This window comes from Haliotis rubra, unplaced genomic scaffold, assembly GCF_003918875.1.
Source record: "Haliotis rubra isolate DU_JTF1 unplaced genomic scaffold, ASM391887v1 Scf53, whole genome shotgun sequence".
NCBI lineage: Eukaryota > Metazoa > Mollusca > Gastropoda > Lepetellida > Haliotidae > Haliotis > Haliotis rubra.
The window spans coordinates 2540372-2560414 of NW_025767224.1; the positions used below are offsets into that span (position 1 = coordinate 2540372).

At 40.2% G+C, this 20043-nt stretch overlaps 2 protein-coding genes across 3 annotated transcripts; both read left to right on the plus strand.

Annotated features, from left to right (window-relative positions):
* The first annotated feature begins 613 nt into the window (after nt 1-613).
* Nucleotides 614-4478, plus strand: LOC124252971. Of its 2 annotated transcripts, none has more exons than XM_046686675.1 (5): nt 614-821; nt 1502-1559; nt 2678-2733; nt 2969-3148; nt 3855-4478. In XM_046686675.1, exons 1-5 carry the CDS (start codon nt 810-812, stop codon nt 3972-3974), a joined length of 426 nt encoding a protein of 141 aa, XP_046542631.1. In that variant the 5' UTR covers nt 614-809; the 3' UTR covers nt 3975-4478. The 2 variants fall into 2 exon arrangements, with proteins under 2 accessions (XP_046542631.1, XP_046542632.1); XM_046686676.1 differs by lacking the exon at nt 614-821 and adding an exon at nt 905-929.
* A 3359-nt stretch (nt 4479-7837) lies between these two features.
* On the plus strand, nt 7838-19838 carry LOC124253032 (the record flags this gene model as incomplete). The annotated part of the gene is made up of 8 exons (XM_046686748.1): nt 7838-7933; nt 8932-9014; nt 9185-9414; nt 11521-11771; nt 12244-12357; nt 13977-14045; nt 15132-15245; nt 18321-19838. Coding segments are annotated over 8 exons (1086 nt in total), but the record flags the coding sequence as incomplete, so codon positions are not given.
* Between the last annotated feature and the right edge of the window lie 205 nt (nt 19839-20043).

Here is a 20043-nt window from a genome sequence, read left to right on the forward strand (position 1 = left end):
CGCAACGTCACAGATGAAACTTGACATCACAGCATTGTTCATGACGTCACGTCACCAATGACAAAGTGATATTTAGGAGATAAACATCATGTGTTGGCGAATTTCCGGGTGTTATTGAGTATTTGAAGCACGGGAATATTTCATTTGAAACCTCCGGCTGACGCCGTCGGTTCCAAATGAATTCCCGTGCTTCAAATACTCAATAACACCCGGAAATTCGCCAACACATGATGTTTATCGACATTGTAAACACAAAAGTAAACCGAAAGGTCCACACACGTTTTTTGTGTCTGCTCTCATTGACATCGAGTACGGGTACAACAGTGAAATGTCATCAGCCGGCCGTTTCGGCTGTCTCCCATGGTAGCATCTGGAACTGCTCATTTGTGACGTCATTCGGACTTTACGTCACAATATGATTTTAATGACGTCATCACAGCTGACGACGTAACAATACAATGGTGTGAGCGATGTTTGTATGTATCAATACGCAGCGAATTTCCGGGAATCGAATACCATTTGATCACGTTTTTCAACCAATCAGATTAAAGAACACAGTGACTTTTGGTTTACAATTTGCCCTGAACCCCGATATTTTCGCCCTCGTAGGTAATAATCTTTGTTATGGAGCGCCAGCGCCTGGGTTGTAACTTGTTTATGATCGACACACCATGGGGGCAGTTCAAAGTACCGCATATAAGAATAGAATCGATCTCGAGGCACTTCCGTGTCCGTAGTCGCTATCGCGACTTCTCGGAACCCCTGGCAGAGTGCCAGCCAGGTGTGTGACATGACAGGAGAACGTCAACATGGCGCAGGAGGTATGTTATCATGTTATTCCACTTAATCGGCTCCTTGCGTCTCATTTCACGGTACACGACCAACTAGTATGTCCGATCTATGTGATATAATCATGTGGCGCTCATCTGGTGAGTTAGGTAAGGCATATGTAGCGTCAAACTAAGTAAACTTAGGCTCAGTATTCATTACACAGTACAGTACTTAGTGTAACGAAAAGTACTGAGCCTAAGTTTACTTAAACTGATGTAACGTGAACTTTGTAAACCGAAAGTAGCCAGGAGTACGGACAGCCCTGTTGGTTTTACGTGTATAGCTCTCATTATTTGCACAAACAACTGCCTCGTGCTTTTAGTGTTTACTAAATATGCATATTCGTTTAGTTACACTAATCTGTGCTAGCGGGTCGAAGCAGATATTTCTGCAGGAGGAATGTGTGTGTGTGTGTGTGTGTGTGTGTGTGAGAGAGAGATGGAGAGAGCAGGGGTGCGCACCCCTACCCACCCCCTTTTGTGTGGTTTATTGAATGACCATTGAAACTCGTGAAAATGAAGTGTGCACCCCCTTTCTCAAAAAGCTGCATCCCCCCTTGTGAATATCAAGATGCTTTATGGCCCTTCTGCTATTCTGTTTACTATTCTTATCTGTAAATAGGAAATTGAAACTGCTCTATTTTATCAGAAGAAGTTTACTTTGTCCACAGACTCCGAGATTTCGGAAGATGAGTTTGCGAAAATGGTACAAGGACCAGCCCGATTACGGTGAGCTTCTGTGACAGGCAGTCAATACGTGTTAAACGTCAATACGTGTTAAACATGATGATTAAACTATTTTTAGCAACATTTTTATGTAAAGGGGTGTAAGTTAAACTGAAACATTCCTAATTAAAGAGCCCTTATTTCACCGGGCTGTTGAAATTGGTCAATGTTGTAAGTACATGTACTTCCAATATGTGTTGGTGCATTACAAAAACAATCTTATTTACAAGGGTAACCGGATAGGGTATTTAATGTTCTTCAATGCTCCCGAGGGTTTTCGGATAGGGTATTTAATGTTCTTCAATGCTCCCGAGGGTTTTCCATAAATAATCCAGCTTCCCATATATTCGACGGTATTTGTTTGTTTGTTGTTGTTTATCATTCACGTGCTGATCTAACAGAATAAGACATTGCATAATTCTGGTTTCTGAATCCGAAAGAATAACTGAAACATGGTAAATATTCCATGTCCACCCGTCCAGTACTGGTATACATGTATGCCATATAATCTCGTTCATGTTCAAAAACTTTAAAATTGGCTTTGAGACGCGTAGCCTTGCGTCAACACGAGGTAACCAACTTCAAGTGACATCCTGGCGATCGCCAGTGTTGATTGATGAAACTTTAATTTGTTAAAGTTAATTAATTAAATGCAACAACACGTCCCGAGTTGCCTTCGTTAAGTGTAAGTGCTACATTAGTACAATCCGATGTGCCGTGGAAAGGTAGCTTATGGACTATAGAAATATCTATCAATCGATCTTATATCTAGTGTATATACTAGTATTTGGTTGTAGCCGCGAGAACATTCGAAGGTGGTTATGGATGGGATCTTGATACTTTTGCAGTAAATGTAATTATGTTTAAAATGTGGAATTGACAACAAACACAGTCGGGAAATATAAATAATTGCTCGTTTGGTATTCTCAGAATACAACCTGACTTAGACTTTAAATATTGAGGTGTGAACACATTAGCTGCTTCTTACCCTATCTATTACAGGGAATATGGTAACCCTGTAGCGTGATGTTAGAGTCAGTAATGCAATATGATCGGTTCTTTGTAGGGTTCAGTGCTGGAATAAGGTAAAGGGTAAATCCAAATATGAGTCTACTTTACAGGTAACCGTTCACACAGAGTCCCTGCTGAAGAAGGCCCCACGTACCTGGATATCAAGGTGAGATAGGGTAATCCTTCAACCAACCCAAGGGGCAGTAAACTAAAATTGATTTTTCCTCAATAAATAAATACATGTAATTGTATGAATAATATCGTCATATTTATGCAGAATATTTTTCTTGTTAAAAGCACACGCACGCGCACACGAACATGAGGACAGCAATCCTTGTCAGATATCAAGGAAACACATAAAGGATGCATTAAGTCTTATGTCTGTTTTACTACTGTAACAGGAGAAGTTACAGGGTCGAGTAAAGTACCACAAGGAGAGAGCAAAAGAATGGAAGGAAGAACAAGATAACCTGGAGAAGGAGCGGCGGAACAGACAGAGAACATTACGTTCAAACCTTACACACAGGGGTTCGGAAACACCCCGTGGGAAACACTCATCCATGATACACAGAAACATTAGAGTATGTAAAATGTTCTTATACTGGTCATCATCACCATAAGTGCATCATTATCACTTTAGGGGCGGTGGAGTAGCCTAGCGGTTAAAGCGTTCGCTCGTCACGCCGAAGACCCGGGTTCGATTCCCCACATGGGTACAATATGCGAAGGACGTTTCCAATGTCCCCCGCCGTGATATTGCTGGAATATTGCTAAAAGCGGGGTAAAACCAATGTAACCATACTCACTCACATTGTCACTTTAGCTGAAACGAAGCATAAATAGAGATTAATACACGAGCAAGTGTGTCATACGACTTATACGAAACGAGTGAGAAAATGTGTTTTGTCCGAGCGTGAGCGAGGGCAAAACACAAATTTTGCACGAGTTTTGGATAAGTCGTGTGGCACACTTGCGAATGTAATAATTTCTTTATTATCCATTTTATTCATGTACATTTGTGCAGTAATATACGGTAAGCAAATGTGACTGCCCTGTTCATTGACGTCACCTTCAATTGTTTAATGACATCACAGACAACGAAATACAGAAACAATGGTTGCTAGGGAAAGTGATATGTGCACATGTGCACATATGATATAATGACACTGGTTATGTTTCACCATATGGATAATAATAATTAATATTAAGTTTACCCCATTTCAGAACGAAGTTCTCACTCTTAACATTCCAATTCGTGCGTATTGATATTGTACCGTTTTATTGAAGGTCCACAAGGACACCAGGAACGTTCTCTGTCCTCCGTCTTACGACGACTACAAAGACAGGGGCGACAGGGTGCCGGGAACCAGGTGGACCTTGGTCAGATATTACGAAACTGGGCGATAGTCAGGCGCAACAAACATCAACAGTGCGTCGACCGAATATTACATGTATATTACAAAACATCACCCGGAAGCTTCTACAGATTTGTAACAACATCGTGTGGAAACCTGGTCATTATAATGATACAAAATGCCATACAACAAGAACCAGGACACCATCTAAATGTATTCACTTGTGTTTGTCCAGGAAGAATCTCCAACTCCGGATTAATAAAATGGTTTTCGAATGGAATAAACTTTAGCAAGAACATACGCCTCAGTGCGACACGGTGATAGCCCACATAAATGATGTGTAGTTTAAAGACCTAACTAAAATGGTATCGACATTTCATGTACAGTTAACAAACAGCATGCATTTGAGGCAGTCATTGAACCCGACTCTCTCCACAGTGTAAATTTGAAACACGAGTTTTAGAAAATGTTTGTGGAGGCCAAACCCTGAAACCAGGTCTCATCTTATGGCCGCATATTTGTGAAGTCAGCTTTATTCAGAATATAGTCATTATCTGAAAAGAACCATTGTCATATTATTTGTGAATGGTGAATGAGTTGGTTTAACACTGTTTTGAACAGGCTGGATTGGTACAGGTTTTAGACGTTCACCACGTCAGTGAATAGAACGCAACTCTGCACAGCGAATAGCGGGGCCTTAGACGATTTGGCTGTCAACAGCAGACTGTTCATTAACTACCGCACGGATACGAGATGATCCGTACACGTGGAGATTCGTACAAAACGAAAATGGCTAACTCTTAAATAATAATTCTAGTCAGATTTGCGTATTATTTTATGACCAGTTTAGAAAAATTGTTGGTTCTCACCCCAAAATTGAACAACGCATGTATTTCATGACTGAAACCGGATTGCATTAACCGGCATAGTCTGTATTGAACGACAAAAGATTATTTATTACATTTATTCATACACCTTATTTGATAGCAATATATTCTTCGTACCAGTAAGTTTCCAATATTTACTCAGTATTTATTAAGAGAGGGTGAGAGAGATAATTGTGTATCAATCTAAACTGTTGACAGCTGGAATGATGTATTGAAAAACAACCATTCATAGAAATTGAGTACTATCAGCTGAGACGTAGGTTCACGAAGAGGTTGTTGAAGAACTCATGAGGTGTGATGTTAGCAGGGGTGTTAAAAACATGTTGCATTTAGGGGTACTTACAGGTAAGAGATTTCAGCCGGTCAGAGGTTATCCCCCGTTTTGCGCGGATATATCGTCATCCATTTTCGTCAAGATCGTTTAGTTGAGGGTCAAAATCGGGTTTCAATCGACTTGCAGAAATAACAATAAAGAATTGGTAGGTGTCATGAGTGGTTTTCGATAGGCCAACCATCCATGATTATGTTTACATAAAGTTTTAACCGATTGCATGCGATGGTAGCGTAGCGATCGGCAAAGCAGTCGGGTGGGGTGCATCGAAGTGTCCGGCCTTGTCATAATGTATTGTACTGTGAAGCATTTCGAGTCGGGGGTCATCTCAAATTTTTGTATATGCTTTTTTTAATAATCTTTAATCCTCGCAAAGACACGAGGGCCTGCGACACTAACCCTATATGCCGAGCAATATGCAGGGTAACACCAAGTAGCATCTTAGATGTCTTTTGGTGTCACGTGGTAGTGATAGGGGATCGAACAACCGACTAGCTCTCCAGTCAAATGCTGTTGCCAGCAACTCTGATGCTCCTCAGAGATGTGTAATTCATCTTTAATGTTAATTTTGTTGCAGCATTGTAAAAGATCGTTTCACGTCAAATTTTGCAGATAACTGACGATGTCCTAACCTGTTTATTAAGAGAGTCTAAATAGTTTACAAGAATGAGATCACAAAAACACATACATGCCTGTGTCAGAATCATTCTTTCCTTTCGTTGATAGTCTATGTACTCACAGACCTATCACGGTAACGTGTCCCTTTAAAAGAATAAGACTGGTGAGTAGCAATATTTTTCGATAATAACAGTGTGACGCCGAAATATTTCTATGATACAATCCTAGTATTAGTCAAAAACAACGGCCACAACAAAAATACATTTACAAATTCAGTGACTGAGGTGAGAGTTCACTAACCGCCAATATACACAGCATGTAGAAGCTAAAATCACACGAATACATAGTACTAGTATTTGGTTTGAGAGAGTGTCGCCAAGCAGCTATAATTTTAATAGCGGTAATCTCAGTAACGAAATATATTAGAGTAACCTCCCTTTGGAACTATTTTTGCCGAACTGTTGTCCTTCCCGACCGTGTAAACAAATCCGTCCTGAAACCATCGTATCTAGTGTTAAAGTTCACAAAGCGAAATAGTAACCTCCGTCAGTTGATCAAAATGTCAACAAAAGATTCATGGAAGGTTGTCAATAGTTGTCATTCATTTATGTTTGGTTTGGCTGCCGTTTGTGAACGCCATAATCATTATTCAATTGTATCGCAATTTGCACAATATCAGCTGCAGCTATTTGCAATTCATGTCACGTATACCGTTGTACTTAAAGTGTGTGTGTAACCGTATAAATACAGTACTATTCATATGAAAATCAATAGATTGTTAGAAGTCTGCCGTGAGACGAAGTCGTGTATGATTCATGCAGTTATTAAATCGCTCTACAATGTTAATCTGTTTTTCATGAAGCAAATTTGAAATATTTTTTGCAAACGTGAAGTTCACCCTGATTACATTTTTAGACTTTTGCCTTAAAACCATTTGCAGGACACTTTTGTATTGTATTGCTAATTACTTCCTGAATCATGATTGCGTGAACATATACCCATGGTTTAAGCTTGTTTTGTTTAAGTAGAGCAGATCCTAGCTTCAGTAGTTCGATATACATGTATACAGGTTTTGTGTGTTTGTTGTGTCGTGTATAGCTTTACATCTGACAACCAAAAAGAGTGTCCCAAAAAGTGTATGTACACTGCCCAACAGCTGCTAGGGACATCAGAAAAACTTTATGTGACAAAAACATTCTAAATAGTTGTTGACACACAAACTAAATGATAATGATGAGATCACGGATATTGTTTCTTCACTTATTTCTCCATGGATACCCATTTCTATCTTTGTTTTTGTAGAATGTTACGTCTTTACAGCCTCTGGGTTAATGAAGATGAATATTGAGATACAGAAATGTACACAAGTGAAATGACAACTTGATATAACTCTCCTTGTGTTTCACTGAATGTGGATAACACATATGTCGACCATAAACCCAATGAAAGTGTGCTCTTTGAAGAGACTCCGTACTGTGTTAGAGATACCGGCCATTGTTATTTGTTCCTCCTCATCACATACACCCATTGTACATATCACACAGACAGCTGACGTCCCATTGTACATATCACACAGACAGCTGACGTCCCATTGTACATATCACACAGACAGCTGACGTCCCATTGTACATATCACACAGACAGCTGACGTCCCATTGTACATATCACACAGACAACTGACGTCCCATTGTACATATCACACAGACAGCTGACGTCCCATTGTACATATCACACAGACAGCTGACGTCCCATTGTACATATCACACAGACAGCTGACGTCCTATTGTACATATCACACAGACAGCTGACATCCCATTGTACATATCACACAGACAGCTGGACGTCCCATTGTACATATCACACAGACAGCTGGCGTCCCATTGTACATATCACACAGACAGCAGATGTCCCATTGTACATATTACACAGACAGCTGACGTCCCAAGCAGTGTTTGGGTAATGAACATATTGTCAGATGTATCAATAGCTATGTGTTATATAAGCGTGAGTGTTGATTTTGCAGACTTTTCAAGATCAAATCCAGAAACTCTCTGAAACAAATAAATCTATTCAAAATAACTTGAAAAACTTGAGTCTTCCAGAAAGAAAGACTGTGCCCAGGCAAAGGAAGGTCTGTCGAAACAGCTGGAAGAAGCCACCAAGCTACTGGAGAACGTGAGTTAGGCGAACTGAGCGTGAGTTAGGCACCCGAGTCACTGTTAATGTTATCAACATTCCGTTTAAAAGAATATTGCAGGAATGAATCACTGTGATAGTCACAGTAACTCAGCTGTATCTATATTTTGTATTGTATGCTGTCATCATTCGTAACTCTTTTAAAAATGTCTTAAGCTAAATTGGAAACAATAAGTTTGTGTTACTATAACTGATGAAATTCTGTAAGGAGATACTTTTTATTATGTCTAAACCTGAGACACAATAATCTTGTTTACAGTAAATTAAACAGACAGACATTTAGACCTAGTTGTCATCTTGTAATGAAGAGCTGCTGTGGAGGTAACATTTTGTCAAGCACAAAGTGTATGGTCATCCTTGATTGTTCTGTGATGATGAATACTATAGACATCTTTGTTATCATTGCTTCAGTTACAGTCAGATATAAATCATGTGACACATGAAATAACTCCTGAATCGTATTACACTCATACTTTGTTTTTTCTGAAAGGATCAGTTAGGGACCGTTCATAATTTATGGCTACGGGGGGTGATGATGATTTTTATTGAGAAGCATGCACAATGTGAATGACCCCCCCTAAAATTTATGTACAAAGTAAGTGGCGACCCCCTGCATGTCATGTACAAAATCAATGACCCCCTCCCTTCCCATAATTTTTAAGCATAAATTTTAATAAAGTTTATGTACAAAATTGCTGACAAACATACACACACACACACACACACCCAAGTAGATGTGTACAAATTTGATGACACCCCCGACCTCTCCAGAACAAAATGGGTGCAACCCCCACCCCAAAAAATCATCGTCACAGCCCTAGCCATAAATTATGAACGGTCCCTTAATTACAATGTATGGGATAGTATTCTTGTAGCTGGGGAATTTCATTAATTACATGGGATTTGGTAATGTTCTTGACCTTGCTCCAGGAGAGGGTGAATTTATTACATGAGATATTGTAATATTCTTGTCACAGCTCCAGGAGAAGGTGGGACAGACACAGAGAGACCTGACGTCACCAAGCACAAATGTCACTAAAGAAAAGACCCCAAGAGAAAAGTAAGATTGATTAATTAATTTGATTACTAAAATTAGTTCCGACAGATTGTTTATAAAAACAGAGCCTAAGTCTGACCAGACATGCAACATGTCAACTAGGGAACTGTTCCATTGGCTGAACATTATCAAGAGACTATTCACCTGGCAGATAATATTTGTGATATCCCCAGAGGGAGGCTGGACCCGGAAGAGTCAGAGATGGCTTATGAATTAAAAGCACAGATGATGAAGAATATTGAGGCTGAGAACTCCAAGCTGCGAGCAGAGATCACTTTACACGGAAAGATTGTGGAGGTGAAGCATCTCCACAACCAGAACCAGAAGTTACAGGAAGAGTCCAACCTCTCCCACACCAACATGGTCAAGCTCCTGAACAGGTTCCAGAAGAAGGCAAAGGAAAGTAAGTGCCAAATGTCATTGGTCAGAATAACTCCCTGTGACATGTTGAGTCTGTTCTGTGTACTAGGTAGCAACTGAAAGTACTTGAGTACTTGCCTTCAATTACTCGTGAGTACTCGAGTACCCGTCCTCGAGACTGCGAAGAAGGTGAGTCGAGATGCATGTTATGAAAGAGAAATAAACAATGCACCCGTCCTTACGTAATCAACACCATGAACTATGTTGTGACATATTCTCAAACTGATTAGTAATTACATGATCTACTGGTATGAGTAAATGACACAAGTTTAAATACAACTCGTGATTGCTCTGCCTCGACTACACATTTTCTTAGATGAGTACTCAAGTAGTATTTTACTACTCGAGTAGTGCTCCTACCTGCCTCGTACGCGAGTACCCGGATAACCATTTCAGGCCTACTGTGTGCTGGGTAATGGCTGTTCTGTATACCCCTGTTGTATGGGTAGATGTTCATGGTGCTGGGTAATGACTGTTCTGTATACCCCTGTTGTATGGGTAGATGTTCATGGTGCTGGGTAATGACTGTTCTGTATACCCCTGTTGTATGGGTAGATGTTCATGGTGCTGGGTAATGACTGTTCTGTATACCCCTGTTGTATGGGTAGATGTTCATGATGCTGGGTAATTGCTGTTCTGTATACCCCTGCTGTATGGGTAGATGTTCATGGTGCTGGGTAATGGCTGTTCTGTATACCCCTGTTGTATGGGTAGATGTTCATGATGCTGGGTAATGACTGTTCTGTATACCCCTGTTGTATGGGTAGATGTTCATGATGCTGGGTAATGACTGTTCTGTATACCCCTGTTGTATGGGTAGATGTTCATGATGCTGGGTAATGACTGTTCTGTATACCCCTGTTGTATGGGTAGATGTTCATGATGCTGGGTAATGACTGTTCTGTATACCCCTGTTGTATGGGTAGATGTTCATGATGCTAGGTAATGACTGTTCTGTATACCCCTGTTGTATGGGTAGATGTTCATGATGCTGGGTATTGGCTGTTCTGTATACCCCTGTTGTATGGGTAGATGTTCATGATGCTGGGTAATGACTGTTCTGTATACCCCTGTTGTATGGGTAGATGTTCATGATGCTAGGTAATGACTGTTCTGTATACCCCTGTTGTATGGGTAGATGTTCATGATGCTGGGTAATGGCTGTTCTGTTCTGTATACCCCCTGTTGTATGGGTAGATGTTCATGCTGCTGGGTAATGACTATTCTGTATACCCCCTGTTGTATGGGTAGATGTTCATGATGCTAGGTAATGACTGTTCTGTATACCCCTGTTGTATGGGTAGATGTTCATGATGCTAGGTAATGTAACACTGTTCTGTATACCCCTGTTGTATGGGTAGATGTTCATGATGCTGGGTAATGACTGTTCTGTATACCCCTGTTGTATGGGTAGATGTTCATGATGCTAGGTAATGGCTGTTCTGTATACCCCTGTTGTATGGGTAGATGTTCATGATGCTAGGTAATTACTGTTCTGTATACCCCTGTTGTATGGGTAGATGTTCATGATGCTGGGTAATGACTGTTCTGTATAATTCCTGTTGTATGGGTAGATGTTCATGATGCTGGGTAATGGCTGTTCTGTATACCCCTGTTGTATGGGTAGATGTTCATGATGCTAGGTAATGACTGTTCTATTCTGTATATGCCCCTGTTGTATGGGTAGATGTTCATGATGACTAGGTAATGACTGATTCTGTATACCCCTGTTGTATGGGTAGATGTTCATGATGCTAGGTAATGACTGTTCTGTATACCCCTGTTGTATGGGTAGATGTTCATGATGCTGGGTAATGACTGTTCTGTATACCCCTGTTGTATGGGTAGATGTTCATGATGCTGGGTAATGACTGTTCTGTATACCCCTGTTGTATGGGTAGATGTTCATGATGCTGGGTAATGGCTGTTCTGTATACCCCTGTTGTATGGGTAGATGTTCATGATGCTGGGTAATGGCTGTTCTGTATACCCCTGTTGTATGGGTAGATGTTCATGATGCTGGGTATTGGCTGTTCTGTATACCCATTGTATGGGTAGATGTTTATATAGTGTTTGTGTCATATTTCAGCTGACCAGAAGATGAAGGCCTTTGAGGGGGAGCTGGCCAAGGCAAACAGACTTGCATTCCGTTACAAGGACCTGTATGACCAAGAGCGGCAGCAGAGAGGGGGCAAGGGGCTGTCCCCACGACCAGATGACCATGATGAGGGCACAGACAGAATCACCATGCCCGCTATATCTGGACGCCACAAGTTATCCAACTCTTCCACTCTGCTGGGAAACAACATGAGAGTCAACGATGTCATTCGAAAAAATGAGGTTGTCATAGTTTTCAGTTTTCTTTATTTGCAAAATTAAATGAAACCATTTTGTCCCTCTTCTGAAAGAGGGGACGGTGGGATAGCCTTGTGGTAAAAAGCGTTTGCTTGTCACGCCGAAGACCCGGGTTCGATTCCCCACATGGGTACATTGTGTGAAGCACATTTCTGGTGTACCCCACTGCGATTTTGGTGGAATATTGCTAAAAGCAGCATGAAACTAAACTCACTCACTTACTCCTCTGAAAGAGCTGTATACTGCTAACATGGCTGACAGTGTCTCTGCGTTTGTCATGGCTTATAACAGTTGGCCCAACAAATCGAACTGGGATTGACTGACTTGATACATGACATCATACCCCAATTGCCTGGATCTATGCTGTGTAGTGTCACTGGATTGTTCAGCCTTGATTATTTACTGAAGGTTTACACGAAATATGCTGAAAAATGTTCAATTTGATCATCTTTTTCAGAGTTTGGTGGATGAAAACGACTCTCTAAAGAAGGAAATTGTCAAACTTCGACAGGACAATGCTATCCTCTTGAAGAAAACCAAACATGCAATGGCTGATAGAGACAGTATACTAGTAAGTGAATTCCCAGTTTCACTGATAAATGATTGACTGCATAATGCAGGTTTCAAACTGATGAGAGACTGACTGCATAATTCAGGTTTCACTAATGAGAGACTGACTGCATAATGCAGGTTTCACTGATGAGAGACTGACTGCATAATGCAGGTTTCACTGATGAGAGACTGACTGCATAATGCAGGTTTCACTGATGAGAGACTGTCTGCATAATGCTGGTTTCACTGATGAGAGACTGACAGCATAATGCAGGTTTCACTGATGAGAATCTGGCTGCATAATTCAGGTTTCACTGATGAGAGACTGACTGCATAATGCAGGTTTCACTGATGAGAGACTGACTACATAATGAAGGTTTCACTGATGAGAGACTGACTGCATAATGCAGGTTTCACTGATGAGAATCTGGCTGCATAATTCAGGTTTCACTGATGAGAGACTGACTGCATAATGCAGGTTTCACTGATGAGAATCTGGCTGCATAATGCAGGTTTCACTGATGAGAGACTGACTGCATAATGCAGGTTTCACTGATGAGAGACTGTCTGCATAATGCTGGTTTCACTGATGAGAGACTGACAGCATAATGCAGGTTTCACTGATGAGAATCTGGCTGCATAATTCAGGTTTCACTGATGAGAGACTGACTGCATAATGCAGGTTTCACTGATGAGAGACTGACTACATAATGAAGGTTTCACTGATGAGAGACTGTCTGCATAATGCAGGTTTCACTGATGAGAATCTGGCTGCATAATTCAGGTTTCACTGATGAGAGACTGACTGCATAATGCAGGTTTCACTGATGAGAATCTGGCTGCATAATGCAGGTTTCACTGATGAGAGACTGACTGCATAATGCAGGTTTCACTGATGAGAATCTGGCTGCATAATGCAGGTTTCACTGATGAGAAGCTGGCTGCATAACGCAGGTTTCACTGATGAGAATCTGGCTGCATAATGCAGGTTTCACTGATGAGAAGCTGGCTGCATAATGCAGGTTTCACTGATGAGACACTGACTGCATAATGCAGGTTTCACTGATGAGAGACTGACTACATAATGAAGGTTTCACTGATAAGAGACTGACTACATAATGCAGGTTTCACTGATGAGAGACTGACTGCATAATGCAGGTTTCACTTATGAGAATCTGGCTGCATAATTCAGGTTTCACTGATGAAAGGCTGGCTGCATAATGCAGGTTTCACTGATGAGATACTGGCTGCATAATGCAGGTTTCACTGATGAGAGACTGACTGCATAATGCTGGTTTCACTGATGAGAGACTGACTGCATAATGCAGGTTTCACTGATGAGAGACTGACTGCATAATGCTGGTTTCACTGATGAGAGACTGACTGCATAATGCAGGTTTCACTGATGAGAGACTGACTGCATAATGCTGGTTTCACTGATGAGAGACTGACTGCATAATGCTGGTTCCAGGTCCCCCTTGTGGAGACCCCAGGTCTAAAGTAACCCATGCAGGTTTATCTGGATCAAGCATGATTATTTGTAGACTGCTGGGATAGAGCTGCAACATTGCTGTGTGCAGCCTTTAACCAATGGCAATACCAATATACTTCCAGATCATATACATGTATGTGTTTCAGCATGAGCTGGAAACGTGTCGCATGTCACGGGAAGATGTCATCAAACGGCTCCAGAAAGAGAAATCTCAGGTAATACACTGTCTTAGAAGGGTGAGACTCGGGTAATACTACTGTCATTGAAGGATGAGACTCGGGTAATACTGCTGTCATTGAAGGGTGAGACTCGGGTAATACTGTCATTGAAAGGTGAGACTCGGGTAATACTGCTGTCATTGAAGGGTGAGACTTCGGGTAATACTATTGTCATTGAAGGGTGAGACTCGGGTAATACTACTGTCATTGAAGGGTGAGACTCGGGTAATACTACTGTCATTGAAGGGTGAGACTCGGGTAATACTACTGGCATTGAAGGGTGAGACTCGGGTAATACTGCTGTCATTGAAGGGTGAGACTCGGGTAATACTGCTGTCATTGAAGGGTGAGGCTTGGGTAATACTGCTGTCATTGAAAGGGGGGAGAGAAAGACTCATGTAATGCACTTTAGCTTTACAGGAAAGCACCTCCCAAATACTGTCTACAATGTGTAGATGTGTTGTGACATTGTTGGTTGTCAATGATACGTGTAGTTAAAGGTACATGGCTAAAACTGTATTGATACCTTCTCTTTGTTCGCTTGGTAGCTATGTAGAATCCCGGTCAAAATAGGTTGTCCGTTCAACATACGGAGAGCGCTAAACAGGGGATGAGATGTTTGATTTTGTGGTATCAAGCCTAGATATCATGAACTGTTAGGTATAGCAGTCAGCTACTGCCATACCTGTCCAAACTTGATATAGCTTGAGTACTGAACAATATTTACTTTGGTTGGCTATCGATATAGATCAAAGAGGTCGATAATTGGTAAATATTGAAGAAATAACTTGGAGCAACAATGGAAAAAATACTCTGAACAACCAAAGATTTGGAGTCACATGTGAGTGGTGACATACCTGTTTTTATTCATGTATGGATTACTAACGAAAACAGCGTTCCGAACATATGTTAGAAGCAATACATGAATAAAGACATATAACATTCAGATATTATGAATGACGCAGTTTTCTTATTGATAATCATTAATAATTCTTCTCATCAATGATATTCCCTAATGTCAATATTTTTAGCCAGCCCTAATGGTCACTCACTCACTCACACCATTTCTGTTTTCCTCCTCAGAATCAGGTCCTAGAGCGGGCTGCAGCTCGGAGAGCCCAGGAGTTTGTGTTTGAGAAACGCCAGAAACATGACCTTGAAGAGAGCTTACGTTGGAGAGTGGTATACAATGATAGGGTAGCCATGTTTGGATGGATTAAAACTTACTTGCTGTGCCCTTGTGGTCAGACAGACCAAGCAGACTTAAAATGAATGAAATGTCCACAATATGCCACACACATATTATAACGATGATTTTTTTATTCAGTAGACTTATCACACAAGTATTACGTCACAATCCTACATTGGAAAATAACAGGTCAGCAACGTATTTTGACTCCATAACTGTGTTGTGCTGTGTGCAGAATTAAACAGGCATGCCTTGAAGTTTTCAAATATACCATTATTAATTTTTAAATATGAATCAGCTTACCAGATATGATTTTATGTGTGTCCTGGCTACCACACTTCAGCCGAGCCCAAATAACCCCTTCAGTAGACCCCGATTCTCACAGTCCAATAGAGGAGATGACAGTCTCCTGCCATGGAAATAACAGAAGTCTTGGGGAGCTCTACGTGCTCTTTGTGAGTTCTTTTTAATTAGAGCTCATTCCATGCTATTGCATAAGTTGTACAAACAAAACTGAAATAATTCACAGTGTTATCTGTTGGATTGAAGTTAATATTTCTACACTGGAAAGCGAGTACTTTCTCCTCAGATCATGAGACAGTAATATTTGGGAGCTATATGTCTTCAGATATTTATGCCCTAATTAGCTTTTGTGCAATGTAGCTGTATATCGTGGACATTTCAACCATTTTATCTAAATCTGCTTGGTAGGCCTGATAGTAGAGCTTGTTGGATGCTAGATACCTCACAACTAGCTAGTGTAGTGACACACTCATACAATCATCTCTGCCTGATGTATGGATGACAGAAGTGTGTCTTGAATCAGTAGAGGGATTTGCATGGATGAAGTGCTGACTCCCCTCTGAATACTGGAGTAGTGGCTACTATACCTCAGACTGAAAGCCTGAATACAGCAAATATATCAGATCTTCTTCCCTTCAAACTTTCATCAGCCGATGATAAAGTCCTGAGTACATGACTTATTAGAAGCTACTTCCCTATAAACCTTTTGTCCCAAGTACATCAAATGTATCTGATTCTACTTGACCCTTGCAGCTTTCTACAAATGAGTCTCATGTGTCCCAGTATATACATAACTCTATGTCCCTTAAACTGTAGCCATCAAATTCTCTCCATACTTTAAATCAGAGCTCCAGATAAGATTTAGCTCATGTGGGTACTGTACCCATTGTATTTTTTTGGAGTGGGTATTATGAATGTTGAATGGGTATTTCATTTTCCGTTACCCACTGCTTTCAAATATGTGCGTATTTCAGTCATTTTACTCACCTAAGTATTATGTCATTGAGTAAGTTTACTAAGCAGGTATGATCTGCCTTATGTCATACCTAATCAAAACCAACTTAAATATAATGGAAATGATTTCATAAAAAATCACTCATCCTATACTGACAGTACAACACTTGTCCTATACTAACAGTACAACTTGATAGCAATCGATGTCTTTTCATTACATGGCGATTTTTTTGAATATATTCTGTGCAGCATTTGTTTTAAACTTTTTTGCATTATCTAACATTTTAAATCGTGAATTAGTGCATAACAATTATTTTTCAATGCGTAGTTGGAAATTTTCTATGCGTATTTTACCCGGATACGCAGCTTATCTGGGCCTCTGCTTTAAAGCCTGGACTACATCATGTAATTCAGATAATGCTTCCCTTAAAACCTTCATCCATCCTTGAACCAGCCCCTGACTACACATTATCTCAGTTTCCGTTAAGACTTTCATCCATCCTTGAACCAGCCCCTGACTACATATTATCTCAGTTTCCGTTAAGACTTTCATCCATCCTTGAACCAGCCCCTGACTACACATTATCTCAGTTTCCGTTAAAACCTTCATCCATCCTTGAACTTTTCATCCATCCTTGAACCCCTGACTACACATTATCTCAGTTTCCGTTAAGACTTTCATCCATCCTTGAACCAGCCCCTGACTACACATTATCTCAGTTTCCGTTAAGACTTTCATCCATCCTTGAACCAGCCCCTGACTACACATTATCTCAGTTTCCGTTAAGACTTTCATCCATCCTTGAACCAGCCCCTGACTACACATTATCTCAGTTTCCGTTAAGACTTTCATCCATCCTCAGAACCAGCCCTGACTACATATTATCTCAGTTTCCGTTAAGACTTTCATCCATCCTTGAACCAGCCCTGACTACACATTATCTCAGTTTCCGTTAAAGACCTTCATCCATCCTTGAACCAGCCCCTGACTACACATTATCTCAGTTTCGTTAAGACTTTTCATCCATCCTTGAACCAGCCCTGACTACACATTATCTCAGTTTCCGTTAAGACTTTCATCCATCCTTGAACCAGCCCCTGACTACACATTATCTCAGTTTCCGTTAAGACTTTCATCCATCCTTGAACCAGCCCCTGACTACATATTATCTCAGTTTCCGTTAAGACTTTCATCCATCCTTGAACCAGCCCCTGACTACACATTATCTCAGTTTCCGTTAAGACTTTCATCCATCCTTGAACCAGCCCCTGACTACACATTATCTCAGTTTCCGTTAAGACTTTCATCCATCCTTGAACCAGCCCCTGACTACATATTATCTTAGTTTCCGTTAAGACTTTCATCCATCCTTGAACCAGCCCCTGACTACACACTATCTCAGTTTCCGTTAAAACTTTCAACCATCTATGAGACTCCTTTGTTCGGGATTGTTCGTACTGTGATCTAACAACTCAGTGACTGGAGACTGTGACATTTCTGAAATGCAATCATATTTTAATCTCTTCTCCATGTCATGCTTGGAATATTCTCAAAATCAAATGTTATACTATTGAGGCCAATATTTTAATAGTAAGTGTGTACTTTTACATGAAACATTTTAAATTGTTTTTGAGTAACTTAGACTTCAACAATTTTGTCAAAATGGATTTTAGAATTTCAGTGTTTGTAAACAATTATAATGTATCCCACATGTATGTTTGATCATCTAGCTGTTTCATGAAGAGAATGTGATGTTCGTAGTGACACAAGATTGTCATATTTTCATGTAATTGATATCCTTTATATTAACTCCTATCAATTTCAGTCTGGCCCTATCAGTGCCTATGGAGCAGTGCCCAGGACATACTCACACGCTGTGCCAAAAAATGTGGACCAACCACGAGGAATGCTACCTGTTCAAGACTATGCAACAGCCAATCAAAGTTCAGCTTAATGATGGACGCCATACAGACATATCAACCAGTTGATTAGAAACGTATCACATGATTAGTTTAACATATTCATCGAACAATAACTGTCAGTTTGTCAGTCTTAACTTTCTTTTCAAATTTGATTTTCTAAATTATATTGGTTTTCTGACTACTGTTTTTGGATGGACAATCATGTTATTAATTTTGGCTTAAACCTTTGTGTGTTGTTTTAATTGCAGTGTATAAGGTGACTTTTAACATGTTGTGTTTCAAGCAGGGAAAACTGCATTTGATGAAACTTTCGAATTATGTTCTTTCGGTAAAATCATTATCATTTTATGAACATTTCCTGATCATTTACCAGTATTAATCACATATTTTTACAGTCAGTATTAATTATGGACAATGATACTAAAAGAATCTAATTAAAATGTTTAAAATCAAACATACAGAATACTTTTATTAAGAAGCATTTACAATTTAGGTGAACTGATCTGGTCAAACAATGTTTCTACATATGTGAACTCCTCGCTGTTGACACCTCCTGATGCTAGTGTTACAGAATGTGGAAACTGGCGGAGTTATTGGTCCCACCCAGTTTGAGCAGCAATCTTAAAGGGGTAGGAGACAGTTACAAAACATATTGTCTGTGTGTGTTTGTTGGAGTGTTGGGTGGGTGATGAGAATTATAGTATATTAGTTGAGACTAGAACAATTTTATATGACAACAAAAAATCAAACATCCCATGCTGTTAGTTATCATCCAGTAGTGAGTTACCGACGTGAAATTGCCGCAATACCTGTCTACTTGTTTAATAAACACAGGTCCAGTCAAACTGGAGACAGGAGCCCAGTCAGACTGGGTTGGCACTATTAATAGGCTGCAGCAGCCCATAGTCCTTCTACAGAATTGTTTTACAGAACTGAACTTGGACCTCTGACTAGCTGTGACACCATGTGTCTGGGGTGACTAGTATGTTGCCCACAGTTTATACTACATACTTCAGATAAATGAATAAAGGTAGTTCGGCATACACTGAGTGATGGGTAGTGCAACATTTTTTGTGTACAAACAGTTAACAGCGCTTATTAGTATGACATACCAACATCTTGTTATCAGGAAGCCTTTCAGTTACACTCCATGATGACCTCTACTGTTTCTAAATTTCTGTTACTGGAGTTCCCTCATCTGAAGCACAGTGGCCCTGAATGATGACGACCTCACATCGGTGATATTGCTCAAGGTTGTTCTAATCATTCTTATTTGAATACTTATGACCACCACAAACACAATGAATGACCTTGCTACTATATGCAAGTATTCTATTATGAAATTAATGAATATTAAATCAATCCATAAAATATGAGTGCCTGAGGTGTGTATTTGGTAAAGGGCAGCATGTCATGCTGGACCTAACACAGGTTCCTATCATGCCAAGTAGGCTGCACATCTTGGATACATCGACATACACTACTCAAAGTAAGTAAAGACCACAAGTTCTCTTTATATATGACTATAATCAATCCGGCACGGCTAAACAGATTTGCTTTGTCACTCTGGACAAGAAGAATTTATTAAAATCATACAAGACATATTTTTTAAACTTAAAGTGTATC

Bases quoted from the DNA above. Each gene is read 5' to 3' on its own strand.
- LOC124252971 (XM_046686675.1), top strand. The intron at 1,560-2,677 runs GTGAGCTTCTGT...TCTACTTTACAG, and splicing joins CAAGGACCAGCCCGATTACG to GTAACCGTTCACACAGAGTC. The intron at 2,734-2,968 runs GTGAGATAGGGT...CTACTGTAACAG, and splicing joins CCACGTACCTGGATATCAAG to GAGAAGTTACAGGGTCGAGT.